This window comes from Saccoglossus kowalevskii, chromosome 4 (assembly GCF_978046115.1).
Source record: "Saccoglossus kowalevskii chromosome 4, keSacKowa6.1, whole genome shotgun sequence".
Taxonomy (NCBI): domain Eukaryota; kingdom Metazoa; phylum Hemichordata; class Enteropneusta; family Harrimaniidae; genus Saccoglossus; species Saccoglossus kowalevskii.
Window position 1 is genome coordinate 25,048,504 of NC_140644.1, and position 27,505 is coordinate 25,076,008.

General features: G+C 41.0%; 1 protein-coding gene and 1 long non-coding RNA gene across 3 annotated transcripts in view; both read left to right on the forward strand.

Annotated features, from left to right (window-relative positions):
• The window catches only part of LOC102803117 (uncharacterized), a 33,993-nt gene extending 8,699 nt beyond the window's left edge, over window positions 1–25,294 (forward strand). The window contains exons 2-5 of one of the 2 annotated variants that reach the window (XM_085497996.1): window positions 12,502–12,644; window positions 20,381–20,508; window positions 20,969–21,113; window positions 23,578–25,294. In XM_085497996.1, the coding sequence (XP_085354122.1) occupies window positions 20,418–20,508; window positions 20,969–21,113; window positions 23,578–23,803 (462 nt within the window). In that variant the 5' untranslated portion in view covers window positions 12,502–12,644; window positions 20,381–20,417 and the 3' untranslated portion in view covers window positions 23,804–25,294. The remainder of the gene's footprint in view (window positions 1–12,501; window positions 12,645–20,380; window positions 20,509–20,968; window positions 21,114–23,577) is intronic. The other variant, XM_085497995.1, reaches the window with a different exon arrangement.
• On the forward strand, window positions 482–1,526 carry LOC146747221 (uncharacterized). The gene is made up of 2 exons (XR_014929189.1): window positions 482–848; window positions 1,342–1,526. It is a non-coding gene; the product is annotated as an uncharacterized LOC146747221 (long non-coding RNA).
• Window positions 25,295–27,505: the final 2,211 nt, after the last annotated feature.

A 27,505-nucleotide genomic window follows, 5' to 3' on the forward strand; every position in this document is an offset into this window, starting at 1 on the left:
TGAAACAGCAAGTCCGATTGCTATACATACTATATTGTTCATTTTCTTATATGATATCCTCAGTTCTTTAATTGAAATGTGCCTTGTTAACAGCAGAGCTATCTCAGCCGACAGGCTGCTTGTTTTGCTGTTCTATTTCAAACTTTATTTGACTTGATAAATACATAAAAGACAATGGAGTAAAATGATATAAAATATCAGACTGTCTCGTCTTTATTTAATTGTAGATAGATTGTTAAATAATTTTATACCAACAGTTATTGTATCAGAATGTTCAATGGGGAAAATTATGCAAATTAGATACAGTGTTTGACATGGGGTCTGGGGAGAACACTGAACTTGGACTGGATTTTATTAATCCCGAGGCCCTGACCTGAATCACTGCACTAACAACCAATGAGACATTTGTTATCTATAACTAGAACTGGGTTTTACATGTATTAATCCTGAGACCCTGGCCATAATCATTGCACTGATGACCAATGGGACACAGGTTACCTCAATCTGATTAAAATCTGATGTAGTGTACGGGCTTTAATTATTTTGGCTATAAACTTATTTTAATTTTATGTTTTATTACTTTTGTTATTAATGCCTTGTTATTTTATTATTTTACTTTGATTTTGATTTTGTGATTTTTTTTAAATTCCGCCCTACCTACATCTGAGCCGATGCCTATGTAACGAGATTTCAATGAGACCCACTGTCGACGATTTTAGTCAACGAATCACAGACCTTCTTCTATAGCGCACATGATGATGTCACTGGGCAGAGTCAGGTGGCAAACACACTCAAATAAAATGGCGGATTATACCGACGTTAGCGACCGAGAAGAACACGGCTTTTCGGTAAGTTTATCATTGTCAAATGCAACGAAAGTCACTTTTTTATGTTTATATTGTGGCTCGAATGGTTCGAGTTTAGATCGTTATTTTGCGTAGTTATTCTGGGAGTGACGATTTTGTTTCCACCAGTTCGACCGAACACCGGTGTCTTTTTCCAGTCGCTTGCCCTGGAGACGGGTGATGTTTTGTTGACGATCGGGTCAAAACCGTCTACGGTATTGAAGCCGTAGCTGTAAATAATCATCAAAATGTATCAACATTTTGTACATTATACAATAACTCTTTATTAAAGTAATTGAGCTGATTTGGACTGGAATAAAATATTTTTTATTTGGAACACATCGCAATTGATCAGGAAATATTCTTTTGCTCCAATTGTCTGCGTCGATGCCGTGGGCCGGTGACCGTTATACAATTTAAAATTTGCATTGTTTACTATAGCTGTTTACAGTGTTCTAATCATTACGATTTACTTACTTTTTTGCTTCCATTCTAGATAATTATGCTCAGTGTTTGATGTAAAATTGAAGCGATGACTGAATAAACGAACCGTGGCTGGCGAAGATGTATCAGGAAGTGTACACATTTGTTGGAAGTGAACAAAATATTCAATGTAATGACAAAAATTGTAAAATGCTGTGGAATTTCTTTTGTAAATAAAAGTATACTAGCAATGTTCTATTAATGGTTTATTCAAGTGGGCAAAATATAATGTACAGAAAGATTGCCCGTAGAGTATCGCTACACTGAAAAGTAAGCAACCGACAGCCTGTATAAAAGGGAGCCTGTGATTGGCTGTTACTTATGCGAGATTTGAACGGGACTTACGTAGGCGTCGGATCAGATGTATGTAGGGCGGAATTAAAAAAAATCAAAATCAAAGTAAAATAATAAAATAAAAAGGCATTAATAACAAAAGTAATAAAAAATAAAATCAAAATAAGTTTATAGCCAAAATAATTAAAGCCCGTACACTACATCAGATTTTAATCAGATTGAGGTTACCTATAACTAGAACTGGGTATATTAGTTTCAGAGGACCTGACTTGACTCAGTGCACTAACTACCAATGAAACTTTTGTTACTTATAACTAATACTGGGTATTATTAATCCCAGAGGACCTGACCTAACTCACTGCACTAACTAGCAATGGAACTTTTGTTACCTATATCTAGGACTGGGCATTATTATACCGATGGAACCTGATCTGACTCACTGCACTAACTAGCAATGGGACTTTTGTTACCTATATTTTGGACTGGGCATTATTATACCCAGGGAACCTGACCTGACTCACTGCACTAACTAGCAATGGGACTTTTGTTACCTATATCTATGACTGGGCATTATTATACCCATGGAACCTGACCTAACTCACTGCACTAACTACTAACTACCAATGGGACTTTTGTTACCTATATCTAGGACTGGGCATTATTATACCCAGAGAACCTGACCTAACTCACTGCACTAACTACCAATGGGACTTTTGTTACCTATATCTAGGACTGGGCATTATTATACCCAGAGAACCTGACCTAACTCACTGCATTAACTAGCAATGGGACTTTTGTTACCTATATCTAGGACTGGGCATTATTATACCCATGGAACATGACCTAACTCACTGCATTAACTACCAATGGGACTTTTGTTACCTATACATTGTATCTAGGACTAGGCATTAATATACCCAGAGAACCTGACCTAACTCACTGCACTAACTAGCAATGGGACTTTTGTTACCTATATCTAGGACTGGGCATTATTATACCCAGAGAACCTGACCTAACTCACTGCACTAACTACCAATGGGACTTTTGTTACCTATATCTAGGACTGAGCATTATTATACCCAGAGAACCTGACCTAACTCACTGCATTAACTAGCAATGGGACTTTTGTTACCTATATCTAGGACTGGGCATTATTATACCCAGAGAACCTGACCTAACTCACTGCATTAACTAGCAATGGGACTTTTGTTACCTATATCTAGGACCAGGCATTATTATACCCAGGGAACCTGACCTGACTCACTGCACTAATTTCATGTACAAATCAGACTTTTGTTACTTATACTAATACTGGGTATTATTAATCCCTGAGGCTCTGTTCTGGCATTTGTTAATGAGGACTGGGTTTTATTAATCCCAGAGAACCTGACCTGACTCACTGCACTAATGACCAATGAGTCATTTGTTACTTATAATTAGGACTGGGTACTACCGGTATTAATATTAATTCCCTGACCTGACTCACTACACTAACTACTAATGGAAGACTTGTTACCGATAACCCTTAGGCCCTATACTGGGATAAATTAGCATAACATACAAGCTTTGTATTTTGATAGATATTTTAACAATTTATTTTTTTATTATTGTAGGAAACTTGGAAATACTATACAGAGAAATGAAAGAATATGGTATCAATGGCTTCAGTACCCATAACAATGATTTAGTAATTGTTTAGTGTCGCATACGACTTATGTACCACTTCCGTGTCACTGAGAATGTTCTAGAACCGTACTGTGTCTGGGTGGAATATTCTAGATTTTGTTTAGAAACTGGTTGAATAGGTAATAGAACACTGTAGGAGGCAATAGAAGGCAATGGAACATTCTAGAAATTGGTAGTAAGTTCCAGACTCATTATGTATGCTGATGTAATGGTCTATTCATAGACAGTGTGGGTATATATAGGGGAGTTGTTCAGCACTGAGTTCAGATCGGAGATCTCGTTGAATTGTATTAGTTATTGGAGTAGTGGTGTTTTACCGCGTTATTGTACTTGATGTTTGCAGAGTATAATAATACCAGTACCAGTTGAAACCTCATCTGTTGGCTCCGTGTTCGTATTTTATCATCGCCGCCAGGGAAGTCTTTCTGTTACTGTTGCCATTTTGGTATTTGAACCATCACACCTGTACTATACCAATTACGGTAATATTACGTTGTGTGTGACATTTAGTAATTTTTAGTAATTGTATTACCACTTTTTCAGTTTTCTGGTTATTTCGTGACTACTAGTATATAGTGTATTTTGTTATAACATGATGATAATAACAAAAATATTATAAAACTGTATTACAAGTGTATTACATAATGAGTGAGATGATAAGTAAGATGGTGCATTGTTTATTTTCAAGCATGCTATATATTAAATTGCTCAGTACTATGGAAAATTCTATAATATTTGAAATTGCAGTGTTAGATTCTTTAATTGGGCAAATAATATAGTTTGTACACCTACAAGACAAAAATATATTATTTCTGATTCTTGCAATACCACATTGTGTTGTGTTTATATTCTACAAAATGTTTGCTTTAAAAATTTAAACTTGATTGAAGCATAAAGCTTTGATCTTTATGATTTATGTCTAATAATTTAAAAACAACTGTTCATATGTACCTGCATTGTTAACATGCCAGGACTGCTACCGTTAAAGTCCTAATATAAACCGCATACGTAATAGTAACCGCACCCCCAATTCCGGCTTCGGGGTTAAAGAGTTCTTAACATAAATTGAAAACTTGAAAAGTACCTATTACTAACCGCACCCCCAATTCAACAAGACCGTGACTGACTTCATTGTTTCAACCAGCTGTTCCAAAACGGCATTGTTCCTAATCCTATTCATTTGTTTCGACAACATGCCTAAAAATATTCACACCTATTTATTGTTCAGCGGTGATAAGATGTCAGACAGGCAATGAAACTGCTTTTGTTCTGGCGGCGACCTCTGTCAATACTCTTTCTGAATACGTCTGTGTTTCGTAAGTTTTAGACAATGAGCTTTTATCACCGTAAAAGTGTTAAACTGAGCATTGAAGAATAATTTATCTATCGAAAACAAATAATTTCTTGATTTAAAAAAAAAATCATGCCGTTTTCCCATGGAAATCAAAGGCAAAAGATCGCACTACATTATCGGTAAATCTCTTCCGTGTTGCGTTCACCATGAGGTCGCTGAACTGTTATTAACATATTTAAATGAGCTATGTAATTTAGACACGTGGGCACCATCCAGCATTTTGATTGGTTAATTAGCGACTTGACCTATCCGGTCAATAATACGTCACGTGAGCATTCAAAAGCATGGCGGATATCGTATCGGCTGTTTACATGTGACAGAAATCATTCGCTTACGGGGAAACTAAGTTGAATTTTACTTGCATTTTATAACAATTCAACGAATTTATTTTTCGTGCGTTATTGTAATCACTACTAAATAATAATCACCAATATCAACACTTCGAAAACAAGTAAGTTATTCACTTGTGACCAGCAGCATGGCCGGATCGAGCTACATGTGATCATTTGCTACTAAGCAGTGCATTCGTGTTTTTATTTGAAACTTCTGTTAGAATATACTTTTCGTTACCAAGAAAATTAAAAAAATAAATGCATATTACATTAAAAATACTGAGTATTTTTTGTATCATGTGGAATTTTTTTTTGATTGACTGTAATTTTTCAACATTTCGTAACGCCTATTTTAGAACCAAAATAAGGCCTTTCACTCTTCCCCGACGCCTATTCAAGAGATTGTACGGTGTATTGTTTGTTTTGTGCATGTGTTGTGGACAAAAAATGACCACGCCCTTTTAGTGATTGCAATATGTACGTAATAGAAACCGCACCCCGAACTTGACCTTTTGATCCCAATTTTTAAATTGATACATTGTAATATAAACCGCGGTTTATAATAGGACTTTAACGGTAACATTCTAACTGTACACGTGCATCAAACATCTTGTGATATACCGGTATATATCAATATGTATATACATTGTGCTGAAAAAAGAATTAGATATTTCTATCATTCTGAAACCAGATTCTGGTCGTGTGTATGGGATTCTTTCAAATTTGGTATAAACATGGGATCATCCAATATGACAATAAAATAGATCATGTGTGGGGTCCAGTGCCCTTTAGTTTAGTTCTATATTTTCTGATGAGTCAAGTCTACTCAAAAAATGTAGCCCAAATAGAAAAATTCTTGGGATAGATAAGTATATGAGGTGACTGAGGTGGTACAATAACCTCTGTGTAGATCCACTGTTACACTACTGCCACCTGCTGTTGATTCATTCGTCGAGCAGAGGGCAGGGATATTAGGTAGGATTGCAAATTCCACACCATGCCAAAGCATCATTAGATTACAAGTGGGAACATCAGTACTGTATTTCTGGTGACAAACCAGATTGTAAAGGAGACCCTGTATCATATGATCCAGTACTGTTGGTGAGCCCAGATGTACCATTCTTTTGCAAGGAAGAATGTCTAACCTTGCGCATGGTGTTAAAGAAATTTTAATTTCCACATAAGTTGCATTTTTCTGATTTACCAAGTGCTGCTGCAGTCTCTGGCTTTAAGCTGGCACTCAATGGACAATACAAGAATTTGCTGATCGTAACATGTCCCTTTTTTTACATGGCTAACATCACCCAGAATGTTGTATTTATGGTAAAAGGATATTCACTGAACAGGGGCATGCAAAACTATTTTGATTCAATGGGACCAAATATAAGGAATTAGTTTGGCCCAGTCCTGCCTAAGTAGCTTGCCATTTTGAGGGCCTCAACAGAGGCAGCAGTCAACCACATTGCCAGAACCAATGATGCTAGGCATAGATGCACCAATATAATATGTGTTCTAAATATGGTAATCTGAAGACAGATACACACGAACAGTAATCTCATTCATAGGGTCAGAATGCCCAATAATGACAGTCTGGTCGAGGGGAATACAGGAACAATCATAGCAACCAAGGAAATGATCGTTGAGGTGGATGTGGTTGGGGTCAGGTGTTTTCAGTGGTATGAATTAAAGGATTCATTTTGTTTCCCAACCCTTATTTCCTGTGTCGTTAAATTGTTCAGTTACCGTAGCAAACTGGCTAACTATCACAATGACCCTGTAGAACCTTTCAGAAGTCAAGCACAGCTACAAGATCAAGTTGGCCAAAAAGTTTCAGTTGACTACATCACCAGTGTCTATGGCTCTGATTTTCCAGGAAGTGAGAGAATTATTGGCAAATGGCAGCAGTGCAGTGCCTGTTATTCTCCCATATTTTTGGTAAACAATAAAGAACAATATAGACCCAAGCCAACTGAATCAGTATATTCTCTCAGAGCATTTCATGATGGTGACCCCAGCAGAGGTACACTGCTGTGTACATCAGGGGATTTCCTGATATCACTCAATCTCATACATTTGATTTAAGATATTAGTTCAATGTTTGCCCATTGTAGCCTCACAGGTTTTTTCCAAAATTAATGGTAGTGCCAGTTTTGTGGCTGCACAGCAGGCCAACAATGTGAATCCATTCTATCAATATCTGGTTGATACAAGAGCAGTTATTTTAGCACACATCCTTCAAACAATCACATTTAGTATTTCCGGGAATGTATTCTTGGGAGTGTTTCAGGTTGAGAGACCCGGCAGCCACACTTTTTGGCATGCAAGCACAGCTCAGACAATTAATGAGCTTTGTGGAAATGGCTCCATCTATGAGAGGCCTTGTGCCTCAAACAGCTCTCAGGAGTATGCTCGTCCAGGTCCACACACTCCAGTTGTGTGGGTCGCCACATGGGAAATATCATGGATCCCACAAAGCTTGACTGCCCTCAAGTGGATGGACTCAACCAACATAAGACGGAGATAACAGATTGCTCCATCAACTCCGGCTATAACACTGGTCCTGGATGCCTTGAAAATAGAATGGGGAGTGGTTCCCTTGGAAAGCACAGCTCCACATAAACATACCTAATATGTTGGGAGGGCACTAGATTGCTTTCTAGATGAAGTATAAAATAAAACAGTTCCCATCCATTGCGACAACACAACTGTATTAGCATATATCACAAAACATGGGTGAACAAATCCCACAAACTAGCCAGCTAGTGGAGGAGATAAAGAGTGGGAAATAGAAACAGTGTGGCCAACACAACGTGCAATGCCGTGTTGCACATTCCAATCTTGTGTTTCAGTTTATATGTTCATATATGTGCCTGTAATTTTGAATAGATAATTATTTAGCTGCGCCCCTTTCCCCGTTTTGGAATTTACTTGAGGGTCACTAATGGGCTTGAACTCCCGCAGTTCACCCACCACCAGGGTATACTTTGTACCCATTGAACATACATACAATACATTGGTTTTGGCAAGGTAGGTATGGCTTCACTATGCAAAATTTCGAATAATTCCCTGGGAATCTGATAATGCAATGATCAGTACATTAACAAAGGGAATTATGAATTGTTGTGGGTCATGAGACAACAAAAGAATGCACACTCCTATGTTGGCACCTTTCATATATCGATTAATTACAGATCCCGACAAGAGAATAATACATGCCACTATTTTCGTACCAATCGTATATTAAATAATAACAGATCCCGACAACAGAATAATACATGCCACTATTTTTGTTCCAATCCAATATCGAATAATAACATATACCGACAACAGAATATTACATGCCACTATTTTTGTACCAATCCTATATCGAATAATAACAGATACCGACAACAGAATAATACATGCCACTATTTTTGTACCAATCCTATATCGAATAATAACAGACCCCAACAACAAAATAATACATGCCACTATTTTTGTACCAATCCTATATCGAATAATAACAGACCCCAACAACAAAATAATACATGCCACTATTTTGGTACCACCCCTATAGTAAAGTATAGCAGTTCCCGCCAACTAAATTATATGTGCTACTATTTTGGTACCATCACTATAGTGAGGTATAGCAGTTCCTGGCAACTAAATTATATGTGCCACTATTTTGGTACCATCACTATAGTGAGGTATAGCAGTTCCCATCAACTAAATTATATGTGCTACTATTTTGGTACCATCCCTATAGTAATGTATAGCAGTTCCTGGCAACTAAATTATATGTGCCACTATTTTGGTACCATCACTATAGTGAGGTATAGCAGTTCCTGGCAACTAAATTATATGTGCTACTATTTTGGTACCATCACTATAGTGAGGTATAGCAGTTCCTGCCAACTAAATTATATGTGCTACTATTTTGGTACCATTCCTATAGTGAAGTAAAGCAGTTCCTGGCAACTAAATTATATGTGCTACTATTTTGGTACCATCACTATAGTAATGTATAGCAGTTCCTGCCAACTAAATTATATGTGCTACTATTTTGGTACCATCCCTATAGTAATGTATAGCAGTTTCTGGCAACTAAATTATATGTGCCACTATTTTGGTACCATCACTATAGTGAGGTATAGCAGTTCCTGCCAACTAAATTATATGTGCTACTATTTTGGTACCATCCCTATAGTAATGTATAGCAGTTCCTGGCAACTAAATTATATGTGCTACTATTTTGGTACCATCACTATAGTGAGGTATAGCAGTTCCTGGCAACTAAATTATATGTGCCACTATTTTGGTACCATCACTATAGTGAGGTATAGCAGTTCCTGCCAACTAAATTATATGTGCTACTATTTTGGTACCATTCCTATAGTGAAGTAAAGCAGTTCCTGGCAACTAAATTATATGTGCTACTATTTTGGTACCATCCCTATAGTAAAGTATAGCAGTTCCCACCAACTAAATTATATGTGCTACTATTTTGGTACCATCACCATAGTGAAGTATAGCAGTTCCCGTCAACTAAATTATATGTGCTACTATTTTGGTACCATCCCTATAGTAATGTATAGCAGTTCCTGGCAACTAAATTATATGTGCCACTATTTTGGTACCATCACTATAGTGAGGTATAGCAGTTCCTGCCAACTAAATTATATGTGCTACTATTTTGGTACCATCACTATAGTGAGGTATAGCAGTTCCTGGCAACTAAATTATATGTGCCACTATTTTGGTACCATCACTATAGTGAGGTATAGCAGTTCCTGCCAACTAAATTATATGTGCTACTATTTTGGTACCATCACCATAGTGAAGTATAGCAGTTCCCGTCAACTAAATTATATGTGCTACTATTTTGGTACCATCCCTATAGTAATGTATAGCAGTTCCTGGCAACTAAATTATATGTGCCACTATTTTGGTACCATCACTATAGTGAGGTATAGCAGTTCCTGCCAACTAAATTATATGTGCTACTATTTTGGTACCATCACTATAGTGAGGTGTAGCAGTTCCTGCCAACTAAATTATATGTGCTACTATTTTGGTACCATCACCATAGTGAAGTATAGCAGTTCCCGTCAACTAAATTATATGTGCTACTATTTTGGTACCATCCCTATAGTAATGTATAGCAGTTCCTGGCAACTAAATTATATGTGCCACTATTTTGGTACCATCACTATAGTGAGGTATAGCAGTTCCTGCCAACTAAATTATATGTGCTACTATTTTGGTACCATCACTATAGTGAGGTATAGCAGTTCCTGGCAACTAAATTATATGTGCCACTATTTTGGTACCATCACTATAGTGAGGTATAGCAGTTCCTGCCAACTAAATTATATGTGCTACTATTTTGGTACCATTCCTATAGTGAAGTAAAGCAGTTCCTGGCAACTAAATTATATGTGCTACTATTTTGGTACCATCCCTATAGTAAAGTATAGCAGTTTCCACCAACTAAATTATATGTGCTACTATTTTGGTACCATCACCATAGTGAAGTATAGCAGTTCCCGTCAACTAAATTATATGTGCCACTATTTTGGTACCATCCCTATAGTAAAGTATAACAGTTCCCACCAACTAAATTATATGTGCTACTATTTTGGTACCATCACCATAGTAATGTATAGCAGTTCCCGCCAATTAAATTATATGTGCCACTATTTTGGTACCATCACTATAGTGAGGTATAGCAGTTCCTGCCAACTAAATTATATGTGCTACTATTTTGGTACCATCCCTATAGTGAAGTATAACAGTCCCGACAACTAAATTATATGTGCTACTATTTTGGTACCATCCCTATAGTAAAGTATAGCAGTTCCCGCCAACACATGAGGCTGGTATAGACACGACATGAAAAAAAAAACATCACTCGGTACTGTCAACTTTTTTTAGATTATTTATGGATATCTTCATAGATTAATGGGTACGGGTATGTTATAATTTGTCCAAGCAAAAAAAAAAATCGAATTTTGTAATCTTCCGGTCACATGTTGACCTGTGTAGGTATTTCCAAGATGGCGGCCTGTCAACGTCTTGCGAACGACAGCTGCTATCACAGGGGCCTGACGATCTGTTCGTACGCGCTATGATCGATGGAATCCCGATTTGTATACATAATTCTATCGTTACGTTTTAATTTTAATTGAATAGTGACCTCATGTTTTTTTTCCTCGAAATTCCCTTGTCTCCTTGTCGTTGACCTGACAAAACCAACATGTAAACAACATGTTTTGCAGACGAAATGCTATCCATACGGCACTGGGTTCCCGATCGTGGCACAATTCAATCGTTATGTTTACATTTATTTGAACCTCAATCCTCATTGTTTTTTTTTATTATTTTTCATTTTTTCCCACTAGGAATGTTGTGCAGTTAATGCTCAAAGCACGTCTATGACGAGTTTAACTACAGTAAGGCAGCCAATGTTTGGAGCACAACAAAGTCAGAAGGATTAGTTTGGACTAAGTTTTATGGAACAGTTCACATTAAATGACGATCTTGTCAAATTATGGTATATTATGTAAAGTATTATGTAATTTAAATAAAGTCTCTCATACATTTTAATACTGTCTTGTATGTTTGTTTTTGTGAGAGTGAATCCTGCTTGCCTCTGAGCCTGGGGAGAACACTGCCGAGACCGTTATAAGTTGGCATATGTTTGACTCGTATCCTAAGACGTATAGAATGTAAGCCAATGCCAATGTTACTTCCTAAACGGTAGCAAAATAGTGAATTTAAATAATTAGGCATAATTATTATTCACTCGCTAGAGCAACCTGTGGACTTTCAGAATTTAATTATAGACAGAACGCTATAGCATCGTCCAGAAATGTGTGGCGTATGGAAGTTATGTTCACGAGTGATGAGTTGTATTTTGCGGCCTTATTTGCACTATCGAATCGAATGAAAATACAGCATGCATTCATTGCATCCCGAGTGAAATAAATCCAGGCTCCAGAAACGAGAGGGCGATGCCATGACGTTGTGTCATTATTAAGTTCTAAAATAAGACGTATAACAGTACCACCTACTTAGCTATTTGCCAATCAGCTGGAACACAGCGCCATCTTGTACACAACGTAATATTTCTGATATATCTGCGTTACTGGCATATTTTTAGCAACCTATTCAGAATTCTTGAACGATGACAATTACTTTCTAAATTCGAACACCCATGCAAGTTCTGTGGAAATGCATTGTTTAGTCGGAATCGGGGTCAATCAGTGGGCGTTTGTGACGCATTGTGGGTACTACTGGCACTACTGGTGAGTGTTCGGTGAATGAATTGTTGTTTTCCGTGACGTTGAAAGTTTCACCAGTGATCTAGGAATTTAAAAACACGCTATGAGTTCGTAGGATGAAATCTTGTTGATGGTTAATTGACATTTCGTTAGCCTTAGCCATCAACTTTGAGATGCTGCTTAGTTTGTTAACTGCAATAGACTGTAAATAGTATAAAGTGAAACAATCATGTTTCATCTATCAGCCTTTGATCTTGTAGTGAGCGGCTCGGGTGCTGGTCCGTAAGAGCCTTTGATAGCTCGGTTGGTCGCCCAAAAGAGGTGGAGGACAGTAGCCCTCACAAAGCACACGAAGAGGGTACCCCAACGGCTTTGCTACCGACGTGCGGTGAGTGGTTTTCACAGGGTTGTCAGAAAATCTATCACAATTAGTATATCACGCTAACCTATAGATGTAAAGCCTCCAGACATTATACAGCCAGGTAGGAAGATTTGTGCATACGCACACTTTGCGGTCAGGTCATCACGATGCCACCGAGGCATGCTCCTGTCAAAACATTGTAGTTTATAAACATGTGCTTATAGAAAACGGCGTATTTGCATAGATGTATTACTAACTTGGCTGTAGGAAGTTGAGAATGTTTGCCAAATTGTACAGAAAACTAATTTGGCTGATTCATTGCCAAACTAGGGAGACAGACAGGGTCATTGACCTGATTACCGGAATGAAAGGTTGACATAACATTTGACCCCACTCCTGCACTCCTAGAGAAACTCCGGTAGAATTAGAAGCACACGTAGAAGCAGTCGTTCCTTGGCAAAGGATGTACGAACAGGTCAAAGTCATCATACCTCCCTGCAAGTTAAGAAGATAATTGGGCCATGCTGTATGCAGACTGACCGAGAGGGCTTTGCAAGGCCAATAATGGAACCCTATAATTGCGGTATGAACATACCATGCCACTAAAACAACGTTCTGATTGAGGACCTTTTTAGGAGTCCGACAATGTAATTCACTACGTTCAATTACCCACCATAGACTCCGGTCAGTCAAAATGACTATTTTGAACTGTAGGCATTAATCAGCGATTCTGCCGGTGATGGAGAGATAGAATCCAGGTCAGGGGAAGCCCCATGACCTCAAGATTCTTTTACCCCTTACGTCACGAACCCACGTGACCGAGGCCACCTGGCAACGCCACAGGTAGCCATCCATCACTCTTAATTTCTCTCCGCCTCGAGTGGAGATGAAATTTAGCGAGCTCTGCTGGATCGCCTGCTTTTTTTTTCCTGTCCGGATTTATAGCTTGGGTTGTTGCCGCTGCTCGGCATCCGACATGGTAGCTGGTAGGATAAGTTTTCCTTGTCTTTTTTTACCCTCGTGTCGTTTTCCCCTTTGTGTAGTATTTTTCACAGCAAAGAAATCAAAATCCGGCGCCACTACGTAGTCACATGTTGATTTCATGGCGGCACCTTTTACAACTGTAATTCGTTTCCCTCATGCATGTCGTCTTTTATTTTTAATGTATTTAGCAATATATAGGTGTAATGACAGCACCAGGGCTCGCTGCCGTTTTTCTTTCCGGTCTCATCGTGTTTCGAGTCGACCGTGCAGTGGTTATATTCAGAATTTACCAGCATAGAAACCGCATCCGAGATACTTTGTCGTAGCTACGTGCGGGTTTCGGGGTTTTTGCGTGAAAGCGTGTTTTTTTCACTGGAGTTCTGAGGCCTGAGATTTTCTTTCAGAGCCATCAAGATCGCCGAGACTGCATGACCGCGTCACAGCAAGGTGGCGCGTCCAGTAAACAAATCGGTTAAAGTGAGTTGCGTGTTTTGCATGAGTGGAAAGTCCTCACGCTCGGCTACCGGTACTTCATGTACCGGGACGTCGAGTAAGAGGCCCGACAGTGGAGGTACCGATATTTTTCTCGGTCTCCTCCGCTGATCGGAGGGCATCCTCACAGTCTGTTTTTTTTTCAGGCGGTGGTTTATCCGATTTTACCGGCTGCAGCGAGGCTGTGCCCCTGGAGGCTTTCCTCCTATGGGGCCCGTTGCGGGTCTCTTTGTGGACCCTTTCTCGCACGGCACCGGGTTTGCCTCCGAGTTGAGGGCTTTGGTCGAAGGACTGTCGGGGCAATTGCGTCCCTGGCAGGCCGGGTAGATCAGACGCAGTCGGAGCGAGCTGTCTCCACTGTGTCCCCTCAGTGGGCAAGCAGGAAGAGACACGAAAGCATGTTTGCATTCAAACACGTCTCTTCCGGGGAACCCCCGTTCCCAGTCACGGCTCTCCCACTATTTTGGGGGGTGGCCGAGGCTCAGGCTAATTGCACCGGTCCTTCTCTGGATCCGCGGGCACTGAATGCCAATGGGGTGCTGGCAGCCAAGGCAGGGCTTTCAGGGCAGGGCACGCGTTGAACCCCCCCCCCACTTTCAGCCAGCTAGGGTTCGTCACGCGGTAACGGTACAACGGTAACGAATTTATCTTTGTGTCCGGTTCCCGCTGTGGGTTTTGACTCCTTTCTTACCAGCCCACGGGCGTCCCCAGAGGGAACCGACCCTGTCATGAGACGCACAGTCGAACACGCTCCCTCTCACATATTTTAAGTTAGAGGAGACGCAGTTCACTCGCGTTGGATACAGCCGGTACTCCGGGCGGTCCCTCAGAGTCTTCCATCTATATGACTCGGTGAGCCACGCTTTTGGGGTGAGGCGGAGTATCATCGATCCCAATGATACGATGTATATACCCCCACCCTTGATTCTAAAGCGACCACCTAAGGTTGCTTCAACGCTTATGGGATCACGGGCGTCGGGATCCAAAGCAACCCCGTCGGCACATCTCTCCCCTGTCCGTCTGAGTGCGGAGTGGGGCGCAGAGCATGCAAACGGTGTTGATGGGCAGCGTTGGTCAGCCGCGGAGGATGTAATGCTTAAGGCCCCCGGGTGGGGATAACGTTAGGCAACATTTCCCACTGGACCAAACGCTACCCGGTCGGTGTATTTCGGGATCGGACCCCATAGCGTGGGATGAGACCAAAACACCCCCAACCGGATTCCAAGGCTCCTTCCCCAGACCCCGGTACCATGAATTTGGCAAACCGGGCAAAGGGGGATAGCCGCGTTCCATGGGTGTCTTTGCCAATTGAGGACGACCCATCTAGCCCTGAGGGCAGAGTTGCTTGAGCGCATTATTATGCGTGCCCAGCACTCTGGTGACCTTGGAGGCAGAACGCACCAGCCTCCTAGACCAGGCGACATTTTTACTGGTGGGCCACCGCACATCTACGTGCGACACCCCCTAGTGTTGCCAAGCGCTTATACCCTTCCATGGGAGGGAAGGGTAGTGGCGTGCCCCCAGGGAGGTAAGAGCCAGGTGGTGGCTCCTCATCCTCTCTGGGCGGATGTCTACCCGGCAGCAGGGGAAGCATGTTTGACGCTCACCTCTGCAACCAGGGGAGACAGGCACGTGTTCGGTGAGTGGCCAGGTCACAACTTAGTGACTACTTCAGGCCTTGGGGAACTCGCCTCATGGGGGAAGGGAGCACCCTCCCCCCTTGCAACTGCCGAACACATGGCCACACATCCCTGTCGTACACAGATTGCGCCGGTGTAGACGGTTTGGAGACGGCGGGTGAACGGGTGAACGACCCCTGGACCTTCCCAGGTGGTGACATCCATTTACGGCATACCACTGAAATCTCCACTTCCCCCCCGTCAGTGTCTCCCCTGTTGGGCACTGCCAGGGGACTCCCGCAAGGCGGAAGCAATCAGACAGGAAGTAGCAGTTTGCTGGGGAAAGACGCCATACACAGGGTACATCAGCCGGAACTAAGTCCAGGCTTCTACCCAAATGTGTTCGTAGTACCAAATCTACAAGTGGCAGGCGTCCAGTTTTGGACCTAGACAGACTGAATCAGTACGTGCCCCTCGATCGGTTCAACATGGAGACACCATTCAGGGTTCTTCTCTCCATCCACCGTTTTGACTGGCTAGCCCCGCTAGATTTAAGCGGGGCCTACCTGCACGTACCGATGCACCTAGCGAGTTGCCATCTCCTTCGAATCGCCCAGCTGGGCCAAGTATTCGAACTTCGGTGCCCCCCCCTCCGTTCGGGTTAGGCACAGCGCCCTACGTGTTCACCAGAGGGATGAAACAGGTAGTGCTGCTGCTTCACCAGATGTCGGTACACCTCAATCCGTACCCAGACTACTGGTTACCAACAACCCGGGCAAGGGGTAATAGCCAAACGCATCAGGCTAACACAGGATTTACTTCACCAGCTGGGCTCGTTAGTAAATCGACAAGTCCCACCTCGAGCCAACGCGCAGTTGGTGTCCCTGGGCATGGAGTTTTGACACAGAGGTAAGCTTGGCTTAGCTATTTCAAGCATATTGCTTAGCGCTAAGCAGCCTAGCCGAATGCCTAGTCAGCGTTCCCTCGGTGTCCCTCCGTGAACTAATGCGGATCATCAGAATGATGACCTCGGTTCAAAGGGTCGTTCCCCAGGCCGCACTACGCAGCCGCCCGGTATAACACTTGTTATATCGCCGAGCTCTTCTATGGGAACTAGATAGGCGGGTTTCGATCTCGGACCAACTGAAGGAAGCCCTGCCCTGGTGGTTGTCACTGACCAACCTCGGGCAGAGGGGCCCCCTTGGACCCGCTCGCCGCAGGCATGACTCTGGTAACAAATGCCCCCCCCAGGGTTGGGGAGCGCATCTATTGGACGAACAAGCCCAAAGATATGGCTCCCGCATAGTTTTGGGACCACCATATCAACCGGCTCGAACTGTGAGCAGTGTACAATTAGCACTACCACGCTTTCTACCCGTAGTTCGAGACCACAGAGTCCTGCTCCGCACAGACAACGCAGCGGTGGTCTCCTTCAAGAAGGAGGGGGGGACGCATTCCCCATCGTTGTCAGTCCTAGCGGAGCAAAATCCTCCTTTGGTGCCTGGAATACAATGGGGAGCTAACCGCACACCACCTTCCAGGGGTGAGGAACAGTCTGGCGACGCCCTTTCAGGGCGACTCCGTCTCCAGAACACCGAGTGGCTGATACCCCAGTGGGTAGCCTCCAGGCTGTTTCGGCTGTGGAAGGTCCAAGGTTAGACCGTTTGCCGCACCCCGGAACACCAAGCTCCCGACGTACGTAACACTCCTGCTGACTCCAGGAGCCTGGGCCAGGGTCGCTTTGCTACCCCCCGGATCCACTTAGTTGTGTACGCTTTTCCTCCCTTCCCACTAGTCCACCAGGCACCGGAGAAGACTTCGACAGGTGCACACCTGCATATTATCATTGGTTGCACCCAATTGGCCGAACAGGGCCTAGTTTCCACTTCTGTCGGAAACGATAGTCGAAACACCAGCAGTGCTTCCGGACATGCCGTCCCCACCAGACGGCGCACTACCACGAGCCCAGCGGGTATCACTTACCCGCATAGAGGCTCTCATTAGACCCGCCCATACGAAAGCTTTATCTGAGCGGGCTGCCAACGTCCTGGCCAGGGCGAACTGGGATTCCACCAATGCAGCCTACATTTCTAGGCTGCGAGCATACACTGGTTAGTGTAGCAGAAGGGAGATTGATCGATACCATCCCTCTATTGGCCAGGTAGCAGGCTCCTTCGTCCACCTGTTTGACGAAGTGGGTTTGTCCTATGCAGCGATCGTTGGCTACAGGTCGGCCTTGTGCCCCACCATTCAAACGTACGGGAACAAGACTAACCGATTGTCCTACTATTAGGAGACTATTTACTGCTTTCCAGACGCTGAAACCCCATGCAAGGGAACTGCCCAACTGGGACTTGTCGGCTGTGTTGTCCGCTCTAAGCAGACCGCCTTTTGAGCCTCTCCAATCAGCACCACTCAATTTTTTGAGGTGGAAAATAGTCTTCCTACTGGCCCTTGCCTCAGGTAGGCGCCGGTCAAAGCTAGGCGCGCACTATCCTTTGCGGACGGTTGTGCCGCTTTTATGGGCGATCAAGTTGTACTAAGACACGAATCGGGTTCTCGCCAAGAACCAAATCCCAGGACACGATCCTCAACCGATCGTCATCCCCCGGCTGGCAAATATTGTCAGTCCGGAAGATCAGGAGGAGTTGCTTCTCTGCCCGGTCCGAGCGCTGAGTTGCTACGAGAACCGTATCAGGTTTTCTAGACGGGGAACCAAACACATGTTTTTGTGTTACGGCCCTGACAAGCGGGATAAGCCGGTTTCCCCGACTTCCATCCCCAGGTGGATTACTGCAACTGTACTGGAGGTCTATAATGCACTATCCTCCTCAACACAGACCTTGCAGAGACACCAAGTACAAGAACATGAGGTCTGTGCGATTGCTAACTCACTAGCGCTAGCGTCAGGTGCCCCCCTCAAACACATTCTGAGGGCAGGCTTCTGGAGAACGCAGAACGTCTTCATCAACTACTACCTAGGAGACACCCAATCTATTGAGCAGGGTCTCTTCAGGTTAGGCCCCGTCGTAGCGGGTCAGGCCTTGTTTGCTGACCCAGCCCGAACGACTGCAGGGGCCTCTGCGCATAGGCGATAAGTCAGTCTCTGCATTTTTGCGGGCAGATTGTCTGTTCCACTAGCACTTCCTGGAAGCTCCCAGGTTTCGCTTCTGTCGACCTACGCCCTCATGCGAACTGTTTTGGTCCTACTTCAAGCTTATCACCCCCAAGTTCGGCTTGGGTCTAGCTTTCTCGGGCACACCGAACCCTGTCACCACAGCAGCATTGGCTTCTTGCTTCTGGGACAGCACAGGCAAGGTAAGACACCACCCTTCTTGGGTCTTAACTTAGGTCTTTGGGTTTGTTTTTCATCCCGGACTGGGGGAAAGTCTTTCATCATTCTCCTTTTTTTTTTTCTGTTTGCTCGGAAAAACCCGCCACCTATCGGTGTCTGACTCTGCCTACAGTTCAAAATAGTCATTTTGACTGACCGGAGTCTATGGTGGGTAATTGAACGTAGTGAATTTAGGCGAGGGTTCTTCGAACCCGCCTATTCACATAGTTCATACCCACCATAGACTCCGGGTCCCCCAACCTTCCCACTCTTTCCGTCGCGTTGGTCTAAGTCCTCGAGGCGGAGAGAAAGGAACCAGAGTGATGGACGGCTACCTGTGGCGTTGCCAGGTGGCCTCGGTCACGTGGGTTCGTGACGTAAGGGGTAAAAGAATCTTGAGGTCATGGGGCTTCCCCTGACCTGGATTCTATCTCTCCGTCACCGGCAGAATCGCTGATTAATGCCTACAGTTCAAAATAGTCATTTTGACTGACCGGAGTCTATGGTGGGTATGAACTATGTGAATAGGCGGGTTCGAAGAACCCTCGCCTAAATCTACGATTTTATATCGATAGAAAGCACTGCTGGTTGACTACAAATACCATGGCATTTGTTGCAAGTAACGTTATTTTTTCATACACACATTCACATTAGTATCGGGAATTTCGGAGACTGTAGTGGTATTTATTTTCATTGTTGTTATTCATTGTACTGTTTGTTAATTGTTTACTGTACGTGATATTTTGATATTAAAACTATTATTTTCCCCTAAAGAGACGTTACATTTTGTATCCACAATACTACAGAGGCGGCACACGACATTTTGCATGAAGGGGCGAGATCTGCTCACCATACGCCGAAGGCGCGACCTTACTAGGGGGTCAGGGTTCAGCCTCCCATGAACAATCTTGAAATCTAGACCTCTGAAACGCACTTTGAGAGGCAAATTTTGCTGACACAAAAGGTTTCAGCTTGATTTTTGAGGGGACGCCCCCTCCCTAACAATTGATCGACCCTCCTGGTGCCGCCTCCACTGTACTATGACTGTTATCCACATCGGGATAAATTTTAATTCGGTTATTTATTGAGAGGTCCAATGTAACCCTGTTTTCGAAGGATAACACAATTTCATTTCACGATTCACGAAAGTGATGATTCACCTGAACGCTTTTTGAAACGTTGGTTCAAAAATATACTAGTATACCAAAACTATTTTGTCAATAGCCCCATATTATTAAAAGAATGTGAAACTTGAATATGGGTGTACTTGCTGTACTAAAAATGACTTGTGATACGAGTTTTGATAATTATACGTTTGCAGTTTTCTTTTGTAGTTGTTGTCTTACTGGTGAGACACCTGACTTGTGACAAATGGACTTGTTCCATAATATCGAAGAGTGTGACTTGAACCTAGGAGACCATATATATGTATGGAAGACAATGTATTTATACACGCATCACGGTATGTTTTTTTCAAATAACCTAATCGACACATTGTATTTGTTGAAAGATAGATAGTTAGTTAGTTAGTTACAAAAGTAACTTTGTTGTCTACATTTTTTGATTCAATGGCACCTCTATCCAAATACAATACTTGTATTAAATACCAGAAACAACAATGTCATACTGAGTATTCAAAATAATCTTGCATAATAAGTACAAAATAAACAGTTATTACATCGTATAAACTGACTTCGCAATTTATGATTTTAATCAAAAATATTCTTTAAAAACAGTAACACTGTATATCAACAACTGTTAACCAATGTCAAGTACTATACCGTTGAGAACCACTCACCACCCATGTATATTACATATCCTGTATATTATACAACAATGACACATTACGGTCAGTGTCGTACTAGATATATATTGAAATTATGTTCATGAAAATAGTATTGTATATAATTTGCATATTTCAGGGATTGTAGCGGAGAAAAAAAGGGGTGTTTGGCAAATCATACATTTTACTGGAGATGAAAGCAAATCAAAGAGTACAGCCAGGATTAGAATAACGTCTCTTGAGGAATTTAAAGAAGACAGTGATGGGGATATACGATTATATAGGTTTGTGAAAAAATAGAATGCCTAGCAATAGGCTTGGAAAATATATTTGACAGGAAATTAGCGCTCAATTTTAATATTATTACGAAGGTTTTCTGCAATTGGAAATCAATTATTGTAAGCCATAAAATCATATTTGTCCATACAGTGGAAATCAATTAAATTAGTTGTAATGTGAAAGTATCGTACATGTTACATATTATATACATATGTACGTAGTAGTTGCAAATGCATTCTCTTCCACTATAGGGGCCAACCAATTTACCTCATAAACCTCATTGTTCATAATATATTACTTTTATATGTGGTATAATTTATTTCTATTTCTCATTGATGCATATTTCTATTTGAAATTACATCATTTTAAAAAGCAGCATAAAGCCTTTCAGCATGGTGCTGTGAACCTAAACCAAATCCACTTAATTTGAACTATTCCGAAATTACTACACTATACACTATACACTATACCCCTTCTTTCAATGCATGCATTTTTTTGACATGTTCAGATGCTCCACTATGTGTCAGTGTGTGCAATGTGGAAATCGTTGTTTTAACTTGTTAAAATATTAGCGCTTCACAAATATCCTACTACAAATAATGTCGCTATGGTGACAGTTTATAATCGATCATCATATTATGAACAGGAATCCTTAATATTAAAATATACTACTATAAGCGCCCCTATTGTGTCCGCCATGATGAGTAATTTGTTTGGACAATGCATTGAAATAATTATTCCCAAAGGACACATTAGTACTAATCGGTTGCATTGAATATGCCAAGCTATAGTGGTGGTGTGATAGTCAAATGAACGAGCCTTGTCTGGCAAAAAACTATTAGATGTTATGGCCGAGATTTCTTTACTGTTCCTTCACTATTGACTGGAACAATCAATTACTGCTCTAATACATATACCAATCTCTGCATTACTGACACCTGCATCCATTCCTACAGTACTACTTTCACCAATGTCTGCACTACCGACTGGACCAATCCAAGCAATTACTGCACTAATTCATGTACTGGTGCCAGTAGTCCCTCTCTTACTACTGCTATGTTTTTCTTCTTGGCCACTCACATATGTTTGACTATTTGCTTTTGTAAGTGATCCTGACTGCACCATATCATGAACTACTGACTGTACCAACCCTGAACTACTGACTGTACCAACCCTGCACTAATACTGTACCAATTTATGCACTAAAAAACACATTACAATGCATTCTCAGCACTATACATTGCACAGATCCACGCACTACTGACTGCACCAATCAGTACACTACTGAATGCGCCAATATCTGCCTTAATGACGACGCCCCTTTCTGCTACTTGCTGTCTGTTACTTGCTGCATCAATCCTTGCATTACCGACTGGCAATCTCTGCCTAATGACGGCGCCTCTCCCTGTACTACTCACTACTAGTTGCATCAATCCATACACTGCTGAGTAAACCAATTCATTCACTCCACTATTGACTGCACCAATCTCTGCATTAGTGACTGAAGATTTGAAGATTAGTTGAATTTTCATACACCTTAAGTGGCTAATAATGGAAGTATCAAGATTTGCATATAAAACCACAATATTCTCACATTATTTTTTTTTATATAATGGTCTGAATTGGCCCGATTTTTGGAGATTAGAGAAACAAACCTATGTTGGTGATGAAAGGTTTTCTTTTCTTTTCTGTCAAATCTTTGCCAAAACAGACTAATATAATTACATGTGATGGATGTTAGCCATAATGTATTATTCACCTAAACAAAAAATGGACATGATTGTCTGGTCATGTGACATCATCAGTATTCATACATGTTAACAGGAAAATCATTATATATAGGATACCAGTTTGATAAGATTTACATTAATCAGATTAGTTTGTCGAAGGTGTCTCTAGCGCAGCCAATCTAACGGTCATATGAAGAACATCAACTTAATTATCATCTGTCACCGTAACGCCATAAGGTACTAGATCCCATACAAAAGAAGTTCGCTCAATCTGTTCTAAACTCAGACAGTAAGCGGTCGCATCGACCGCCGCTGTGTGTCGGTCAATTCTTCCCCTGTACTGTATCCTCGTAATAACCTCATATTATATTGAATATAAAACACATCAATGACACTAGCAACCCGTAGCAAACAGTTCAAATCTGCAAAAAATCATGCTATTGACCAATTCACCCAATTCTTGGTATATACACTATTACTTTGTTCATGAGTGGTTCAACGCGGTAAAATAGACTACAGGTTGCAAGGCCGGCATTGGTGCTTGTATGTATATTTTATTTTTGTGATCTGCCAGAAATTTACAGTTCAATATCCTGAATACGAAATAACGATTCACTCTGAGCAGAACAGTGCTTTTTAAAAATGTATTACTTATTAGGTGCCATCTCATGTTGCCATGTTTACTATTAACATTAAACCTATTTACGAGTTATAATTATTTCCGGTAATTCGTCAATAGGTATGGTCTTCCCACGCGGGTTTGCGCAGTAAAGAGACGTGGAACCTGCTGTCCTGCGTCCAGTGATCCTGTGGATGTTGTTTTGCATCGAGCTAGAGCGTGTTTAGATGTGGGCCTGCCTGTAAATGGGGAGTATCATTTATTGGTGAACAACTGTGAACATTTCTGCTTGTACTGTAAATTGGGGCCATATTACAAAGACCTACAACCATTTAGTCAAGTATAATTGTAGCCACAAAGAGCATGGCTCTAAAATGTTGAACTATGTTCAAACATAATTAATTGCCATGGTTCATCGCGTTATGAGAGTAGTCAGAACACGTTCAATCATCTTCAATCACACCCGGAATTTGGCGCCATGGTTGACCACAGTCAGAGATTTTACATACAGGCTCAGTCAGCTTTCAACATGTCTGGACGTGTTTCAACTTGTGAATTTTCTTGCAACCTAAATTATGGCAAGCATGTTTGAACATAGTTACATGTATTCATTCGCAGGTAGTGGACCAGATTGTAATTTTCAGGCATACATATTATTGTTCTATTTTTTCTTGCTATACCATATGTTTGAAAACGGTTACATGTATTCACAGGCAATTAACCACATTGTCACTGTTATTTTTTAGTCATACATAATGTACTAATAACATTGTATTATAATATGGCTTATGTAATTCATTTTACTTTGTTCTGCTCCAGCCAACACAGAAATATATGTACCTATGTATATTTACATTACATTATATTTACCTTGTACTCCAAGCTTCATTGAGCACAATTTCGGTTGTAATTCAAGGTTGTAATTCAATTTTTCATCACAAAAAACTGAACTGAAACCAACATTTGTTGTATAAAACAAACTGTCCTCTATCGTGTTGTGATGATTGATGAGGAATATGTAAGGAGTATGACTTCCAATTCTGATCGAAAACAATATATTCGTTCCATAATATGCAAATTAGGATTGGCCGTTAAAGTACTTCATTGTCAACTATGATTAATTGTGTTTACATGTAGTTCACAAATACTTACTTACTCAGATTTGGCTAACCTCTTACTAAAACTAAATCTTTAACAATTTGATTAACTTCAGTGATGTTTGAGCATGCTTCACACGATTGTTTTCTAGATTATTTTAATATTGTACTACAATGTGTACACCAAAACATCATGTTTCATGACGTTCCGTTATAGTCATTAGTGTAAATCATGATTAACTAGGAAAAAGTATGGTACCATGGTCATATTGGTTGGCAGGACAGCTAGCAGACGCAAATGTTTAGGTGCAATTTGTGTATAAACATGTTAATGCTTATTTTGATACTCAACAATTTTTTACCATTCCCAGGCAAACATTTCGTAAATCGACTTTCTGTGAACCAGGTGGAATGGTGAAATGTTTCGAAAATTTACTTTGAAGTCTGTACAACACATGTAGTTTTAGTAATAATGCTTAAAAGGGCAGAAACACGCACCGAACATGTTCTGATTATAATAATGCACCTAACTTTATTTGAACAATATTTTGTGTCTAATAAATAAAATAAACATGCAATTCATAAATACTAGTTTACTGTACGGACAATAATTTATGTCATACAAGTAAATTATTTGTTCACACAAATAATGTGCAAAAGAAAGTAATGCTTGAATATAGGACATGAATATTTAATATGTATTTGTTCTGATGTGAAATAAAATAACTAATTTAGTATAAGTTTATGTATGTATGCTGTCATTAAATCGTACAAACACTGGTACAATCTAATGTGTGGGTGTTAGCTGGTAGAGTGGGTAACACTTTTCGATGTAAGGTAGTTGGCGATATGTGTTCGTTGACGTGTAGGAAATATCAATTTGGTTAATCACTATAGTAAACAATATTTATTTAATCTAGAGCTTTTATCTATTTACTAATAATTAAATTGTTGGAGTAATGTTTACATGCAATGAGTTTTGCGAAGACGTGGATGGTTTCATAGCTATTTATAAATATTTCTTAAACAGTTATCGCGACAGATCATCGCCCTTCATTGTGATTCAAAGAATATGATTTCATTTACTACATACATCATTTGGTAATGCCATTTACCCGTATGTTTTTGCAGGGTTTCTTCAATTATTGGCCAATTTACTGCCATGAACGCAAAAGATGGATCGAATAAAACTTGTGATTCCTTCGCCGAAATAAATGTAAAAGCATGCATGTACAAGTATTCTCATTATAATTTGGCATCGAAGGTTAAATTGCAAAAGAGAAACAATGTCAGAGGTTAAAATGATTGTATGTAATAATAATGCGTTAGCAAAAGCTTTAAAAATGTGACTGTGACTAATTTCTTGATTTTATTTTTAATCTTCTTGTCATACTAAAGGAGAGGAGACAAAGCTATGCACTGTCTGGGTAGTTTCTATAATCTCGGCCATTGTAGCACTAACTGGCCTATCTATTGGAGACATGCACTGTCTGGATAGTTTCTATTATCTCGGCCATTGTAGCACTAACTGGTCTATCTATTGGAGACATGCACTGTCTGGGTAGTTTCTATAATGTCGACCATTGCAGCACTAACTGGTCTATATATTGGAGACATGCACTGTCTGGGTAGTTTCTATAATCTCGGTCATTGTAGCACTAACTGGTCTATCTATTGGAGACATGCACTGTCTGGGTAGTTTCTATAATCTCGGTCATTGTAGCACTAACTGGTCTATATATTGGAGACATGCACTGTCTGGGTAGTTTCTATAATCTCGGCCATTGCAGCACTAACTGGTCTATATATTGGAGACATGCACTGTCTGGGTAGTTTCTATAATCTCGGTCATTGTAGCACTGTCTGGGCTATCTATTGGAGATATGCACTGTCTGGGTAGTTTCTATAATCTCGGTCATTGTAGCACTAACTGGTCTATTTATTCGAGATATGCACTGTCAGGGTAGTTTCTATAATCTCGGTCATTGTAGCACTAACTGGTCTATCTATTGGAGACATGCACTGTCTGGGTAGTTTCTATTATCTCGGCCATTGTAGCACTAACTGGTCTATCTATTTGAGATATACACTGTCTGGGTAGTTTCTATAATCTTGGCCATTGTAGCACTTACTGGTCTATCTATTGGAGACATGCACTGTCTGGGTAATTTCTATAATCTCGGTCATTGTAGCACTAACTGGGCTATCTATTGGAGACATGCACTGTCAGGGTAGTTTCTATAATCTCGGCCATTGTAGCACTAACTGGTCTATCTATTGGAGATATACACTGTCTGGGTAGTTTCTATAATCTCGGCCATTGTAGCACTGACTGGGCTATCTATTGGAGCACTGTCTGGGTAGTTTCTATTATCTCGGTCATTGTAGCACTAACTGGTCTATCTATTGGAGACATGCACTGTCTGGGTAGTTTCTATAATCTCGGTCATTGTAGCACTAACTGGTCTATCTATTGGAGACATGCACTGTCTGGGTAGTTTCTATAATCTCGGTCATTGTAGCACTAACTGGTCTATCTATTGGAGACATGCACTGTCTGGGTAATTTCTATAATCTCGGTCATTGTAGAACTAACTGGTCTATCTATTGGAGATATGCACTGTCAGGGTAGTTTCTATAATCTCAACCATTGTAGCACTGACTGGTCTATCTATTCGAGATATGCACTGTCTGGGTAGTTTCTATAATCTCGGTCATTGTAGAACTAACTGGTCTATCTATTCGAGATATGCACTGTCTGGGTAGTTTCTATAATCTCGGCCATTGTAGCACTAACTGGTCTATCTATTCGAGATATGCACTGTCTGGGTAGTTTCTATAATCTCGGTCATTGTAGCACTAACTGGTCTATCTATTGGAGACATGCACTGTCTGGGTAATTTCTATAATCTCGGTCATTGTAGAACTAACTGGTCTATCTATTGGAGATA